General features: G+C 39.0%; 1 protein-coding gene across 1 annotated transcript; it reads left to right on the forward strand.

The window, feature by feature from the left end:
• The first annotated feature begins 298 nt into the window (after nucleotides 1-298).
• Nucleotides 299-5,794, forward strand: LOC109467088. Its single transcript, XM_019765035.1, has 5 exons — nucleotides 299-317; nucleotides 432-598; nucleotides 1,147-1,278; nucleotides 1,852-2,012; nucleotides 5,584-5,794. The coding sequence occupies exons 1-5, from the start codon at nucleotides 299-301 to the stop codon at nucleotides 5,792-5,794; spliced, it is 690 nt and encodes a 229-aa protein (XP_019620594.1).
• The last annotated feature ends 447 nt before the right edge of the window (nucleotides 5,795-6,241 follow it).

Below are 6,241 nucleotides of genomic sequence, written 5' to 3' on the forward strand. Positions count from 1 at the left end.
AATAGCTTGTTTGACATCTCCTCCCATCATGATTTAACATTATTACAATTTTTTCAAATCAAATATAAATGAATAAGTAGTGGAAAAAGTAAGTGAAACAATGCAATGAATCAGTGAATCATTTAAACAACATATGATATTGAATACTAATTTGAAGTAAAAAAATGTTTTATGCTGGACAAATCAGTCAATTCTTGTCTTGGTCCGTGCACTAAAAGTAAAAGAGCAAGAACAATATACTTGGGAGCTCAAGCTACAGATTTTTTGTCCAAAATGTATAATGAAAGGAAGACACTACATGTACTCTGAAAATTATGGTAAGATTATTAAGCAAAAACAAAATGTAGTATCACAACTTGAAGAGCATTTATCCTTAAAAGTAAAAATGTCTGACAATGGAATGTGAATGAGTGTTGTTTGTATTTTCCCAGGTGCTATACTGGAAGAACTCCAGAAGTACCTTGACAAGTGTGGAGGGACTCTCACCTTACCCACCCTGGCCAGGATAGAGGCCAAACTGGCCGAGAAGTTCCAGTTTCAGGACTTCATGTCCATGGGCCACGGTAGCTTCATCACATTCTTAAGTCACCATCCACAGGTTAGTTATACATGTATAAGCTTTGATTGGCTACTGTATGACCAAGCAGCAAGCCCAATAGATTTTGAACAACCACTAGGCACATGCATTGTTATATGTATTTATGTATGTATGTATGTCCTGCAGATGTAATAAGTTGATGACTTTGATTTTAATGCTGCTGTTCTTATCTTGTGTAGCTTGTTGTCCTTGTCTCAAGGGTTAGCCCTTTAAAATTCTTGTAACTAGTTGATATAACTAGCAACTTGTAACTAGTTGATATAAGAATTGAAATCTGTCTAAAGTTGCTATCTCCAAGAAGTTGAACTTTGTTTGTGACATATAAATATATGATGTACATGTATGTTATATAGACTTTGTATGCCTATATGTTTATGGACTTCAATGATGTAGTCTACTTATATATCTTGTTATATTTTGTATGACCCTGACCTCTTCCCTCATTCGTTAGCAGGCTGATTTGAATATTTCGTGACTAAATAAAGACTCAAACAAGTAAACAAATAAACAAACAAACAAACAAACAAACAAAATGCTGTGTGTTGTAGGTCCTGGAGGACTTTGGAGGCAGCCTGCTGGGGACTGGAGTAAGCACAGGGGGTGGAGGGAGTGCCTACCACCCCTCACGACAAGACGTCTTGGAGTTCATCAGACAGTACGGGAGCATCCAAACAGATATGGTAAGGAATGGGTCAGATGGTGGCCATTTCTCCAAATCATCAGCTGTTAATGTAACATCTTTTATCATCCAAATGTAGTTGTATTACTGCTTAAATTACATACTTAGAATAAGCCCAGGGCCCCACTGCAAAGCAGTGCTTAGCCACTGAGAGGGCCACCCTGGCTAAAGAAAACAGAATAAAAGAAAAAAATAAAACATTTGTAAAATAAGTACATTGTATGTTACTTACATGTATATGTCACATGTTTGGTCCTCTGCCACATAATATGTGTAGTTTTCTATTGGACTGTGTACAGCACAGTTTGATGTGGAATGATCTTTGATTTGATATGTACATTTGACAATCTTAAGTTTATTATACATATAATATTACTACATCAACAATAGCTCTGACCATATTGGGAGTTAAAATGTGTATATATAATATATTATTGGTATTGTATTTTTGCAATGGTTTGTACATTCTTAGTGCATGGCCTTGTAGTTACCATATGTATCTTGTTTCATGTGTACAGCATTCATTTGTGTATCACATTTTTTCCCCTTTATGTTGTACAATATGTACCTACAGACACCATCCATTGAAGCAGCCCTCTGCCACCACTATGGGGTGAGAGAAGTGAAGGACCTGGGCTACGGGCCCCTCCCCAAACTCATGACCACTGCACAGAAGTTCACCCAAGGAAACAGTCCAGTCATGTATGAAGGACCTCTCTGTCCAAAGACCACAAGGTTGGTACATACTGTAATTCCTCCATAACATTTTCACAGTCACTTCTGTAGCATGAACTTTGTTATCATTACTGTCAAGAACAGCAAAAAAAGACTTACATTTTCATAATGTTTTCATGTAATGTTTTAATGTTACTTTATCTTTGCCTATTAAATGAAAACTTCTTCATATAATTCCTAGAATTTTTTCACGGTCACTTCTGCAGAATGAACTTATCATTACTGTCAAGAACAGCAAAAAAGACTTCCACTTTCATAATGTTTTCATAATAGCAATATTTCATCTTTGCCTAAAATGAAAACCATATAACAAGTTAAGAACACATAATGTACATCAGATTTGTTTACAGTACACAAACATTCAAACATATCACTATATATCTAGAACATATTATGCTTGTTCTACTATAAAATGTAAGCCATTCAAATCACCAGAGCAAAAATCATGACGACTTAAGTTAAGTTGCCATTGCTGCCTACATTGCTCTTGCATGGTTTATTTCTGAGGCTTGCCTTTCTGTGTCTGAAGCCCATGCAGTCTGTAAACTAAGGGTCACTTCTTTCTACACAGTGGTTTCCATAACACATAGGTACAGACCTTGCACAGTTGGTTCTGTGGAAGTGGTTGCAACCATCTCAATTTCCTCCATCTTGTTGTTATCTTGCTTCTTGCGCTCACCTGCGCTACTCTGCAAGGTATCCTGTGGATTTTCTGACTGGCAGGTACATGTACACGAGCGAGGTAGCCACTGTCTACAAATCTGTAGCTGTTCTTGTATTGACTCTTTCAGATGGGCTAGTCGACTGATGCCTGCCAGTGGATTTACTACCGAGTTCAAACAGAAAGCCCAAACCGCCCACGGCATAACTTGTTGGTGCAGGTTTTTTTCTGGATAGAATTTTTGTAAGACCCACTTGACTGACATTACCATCAAAGCCAACAGCCAGAACACGACGGCAATGATGGTGAAAATCATGACTGTTCGAGCTTTGTGTACGCTGGATTGGTCTCTCTTGTTAGCTTCATCTTGACTTGCAGATTTTTGCTTCTCAGACTTCGTTCTCGAAGTGCAATCGCTTTGCGCATGACTGGGGCGAAGGAGTTTCTGATGTCTCATTTTCTGTCGTTGTTTTGTAGATTTATACACCAAAACATTCAGGACAAGCAACATGACAAATAGGAGAATAAAGAGACATACGTTCAGTATGAGATATCCCTGGGTCACAGTTCCTATGCAATGGCCATGTCTCAAGTACGATTCCTCCAGACAGTTCCACCAAAAATATGAAAACGAAACAAGAGCAAAAAAAACCCAGGAGCACACAATTGCTACACCCGCTGCATTGCGTCTGACACGAGCACCCTGATTGTGGTAGAATATTGGGTATTTTATGGCCACTAACCTGTCCAAGGCTAGTAAGTTCAGAGCACATGCTGACGCTAGCTGCGAGTACTTAGTGAGATTTTTCAAAGCTAACATAACGTAAGGTCCGTAGTCCTTTACACTGCTATGGACATGCCAAAAAAGCATCACTCCTGCTAAGAAGTCTGTAACAGCAAGATTTGCTACATTCAGATACATAGGCTGGTGAAGCTGTTTCTTTCTTACAATTCCCCACAGCACAAGCCCATTAGTAACTACAGCCAAAATGCCGAGAAGCACATAAAAGACTGTCACTACCGTACTGAAGTTAACCTCTTTGTACCAGGAACAGATGTCGACGGCTTGGCGATACAACACTCGTTGGTTCAGTACGTACCAGGTGTAACATTGGAATGGATCTTCAAACTCCATCTCTGTGCGTCCCTCCATGGCAGAAGAGCTGTTGTTTGACATGATGTTGTCTTCTCTCAGGCGTGTTTACAAATCCGATGGCTATCGCTGTCTCCTGTTCCGTCCTAGACGCACTGTGGCTTCAATCCAAGAGTTCTCAGTCTTCTCGTCCGTTTTTTTCTCTCTCAGGGCCGATGTTGCCAAGATTTGTACAGTTGCTTGTCAAGATGTGTTCTAGTTGGATGGTTTGGGTTCTTTTCTGTTCTGCTGAGTTGCTGCTACAGTGTTGCCCCCATCAGCATGCTTCACCAGTCATATAGTCTGAAAAGTGAATCAGATATGGTTCTTAAGATGTGGGAGACCTCCTAATATGGAAGAATTACGCTACAGTTTATAGGCAACAACGTCAGAATTTCTCTGAAGTATTTCGTTTCATAAAAGCGGTGTCCTTGTCTGTGACCTGCGGGACAGTTGCCAAGTTACATAAAACCTGGTAATAACACTTCATCTTCCACCTGCAATTTCCTAACAAAAAAACTTTTAATGCATTAAGATACATTTGCATGTAATGGGCATAACACCATGCCAATCACAAGACTGCCTTGACACCTAAAAGTTTGTGTGCGGTGCTGTACAGATGTGTTACACCTAAAGTTGGTTCCCCGGTTGTATAAAACAAACAAACAAACAAACAAACAAAATATAGCTATGTATTTGAGGTGTTCCAAATTGCAGGTGTTGAAATTTTGACAACTTGCAACTCTACAGGTTACATATTAAGAAATTTAAAGGATCTCAAACTTAAAATATGTACATCCTGTCTCTAAGTACCCTATCTGCACAAGGACGTTTAAAAGGTCCAGAGTAGGTAATTTGCAGAACTTGAACCTAGGGGCCACAGACCGTAATATCCATGATAATAAGACCAGCTTTTTATACAGGCTACAAAAGTATCTGCTCGCCGTCTGCAATTTCCAGATAAAAGCCCTTAAGCTTCTTCCCGCTGCCTAACAATTTTGGCGGCAACTTCAGCAGAGAAAAGGTTAATGGATTTTAGAGCATGTCCAGATCCTTTCAGTTCCAACATCAGACTCACCAATGGAGACTTGATGACTGTGCAGATACTGTATTTTTAATCAAAACCAAAGAACAGTCTGAAATGAAAGTAGTACAGTACTCTATCTGCGAGCCATTGTTAATTACTGCAGTGGATAATCCAATTTTTCACAATTGGGAGCCCTAGTTTTAGCGTGCTGTATGGAATTCTGCATCTTCAAATGTGTTGAGAGTATATAGATTGTAACAGATTGTAGGTTGGTGACTGCTTGAAGTTTATAAGAAAAGTTTTAGTTTCATCACAGTTTTATACAATAAATGCATACAATGAATTAATTTGCTGCAGATAAATCTGATTAATTTGGTACTGAATTAGAGGGATAGGAAAGCTAAGAAATGACATATTTGAAATGGTTCAAGTTAAGTTAAACTTTATTTAGTGGTTTCTGCAGTGAATGTAAGGGTTGTAAGGTGTTCAAAAACTTGCATTTTCCAAGAACTATCATAGAGTGGAACTGATAGCACAGTTAGGGCATCATTTTAAGAAAGCTTTCAACAAAATTCAGCAAAGATTGTAACAGGTCATTTCGTGTAATATAGCTAGCTGCCGCTGCGCCACGTGGTGTGTACACCGAAGGGCGATTATACCGAATATACCAATACGGAACAACCATAACCACAATATCTCATTTCCACATATAAATATACTCTAACTTCTTAAAAATTATTTTCCACGGTAGCTTCCCCTCCAGTCAGAAGACGGTAGGATTGCTGGGCAGCAGGACAGTAGACCAGGCTCTGATGTGCCTGCTGAGTGCACCCCTGCTGGAAGACCTGGAGAAGTGGTCTCACTGGTCGCTGGTGTTCCAACCCCAACATGGAGACCTCAAGGCCTTCATAGAGAGGAATTCAGAGACTGTCATCTCTCCTGGTGAGACTCTACTTTACTAATATCATGAAATTCCATCATGTGTTGGTAGTTGACATATAGTACAGAGCTCAGAGTACAGTGTCAGCACTGTCATTGCCCCAAAGCTACGAATGAAAGCTCTGAGCTATAATTCTATGTAATACATTGTAGAGACAATTCCCTTTTACTTAACCCAAAGATTGTATTATTAGTATCACTCATTTAAAGTATTTTTCAAATAGATGTGAAACAAACAAATGTTGATGTGTAATAGTTATGAAAGAGAAATGAACAGCTGAATTAGTAAATTTTTAAAAGAAAATCTTTGGTGCAATGTGCTCACTAATTTCTACAGTAAAAAAAGTCATATAATTTGCTTGTAGTCTGTGTAACACAAACACTGCTGTCTGGGGTTGTACCTGGCTGGTTGGATGTTGGGGCAGGCTGCTATGAGCATGATTTAATCAGGCTGATACATGTATGTTGTG

This window comes from Branchiostoma belcheri, unplaced genomic scaffold (assembly GCF_001625305.1).
Source record: "Branchiostoma belcheri isolate BF01 breed outbred unplaced genomic scaffold, Haploidv18h27 scaffold1, whole genome shotgun sequence".
In the NCBI taxonomy this organism is placed as follows: Eukaryota; Metazoa; Chordata; class Leptocardii; order Amphioxiformes; family Branchiostomatidae; genus Branchiostoma; species Branchiostoma belcheri.

What these genes read in the sequence shown, in the direction of transcription:
- LOC109467088 (XM_019765035.1), top strand. An exon ending in TCTTAAGTCACCATCCACAG is followed by an intron (nt 599 to 1,146) that starts GTTAGTTATACA and finishes TGTGTGTTGTAG; the next exon opens with GTCCTGGAGGACTTTGGAGG. An exon ending in CTCTGTCCAAAGACCACAAG is followed by an intron (nt 2,013 to 5,583) that starts GTTGGTACATAC and finishes TTTCCACGGTAG; the next exon opens with CTTCCCCTCCAGTCAGAAGA.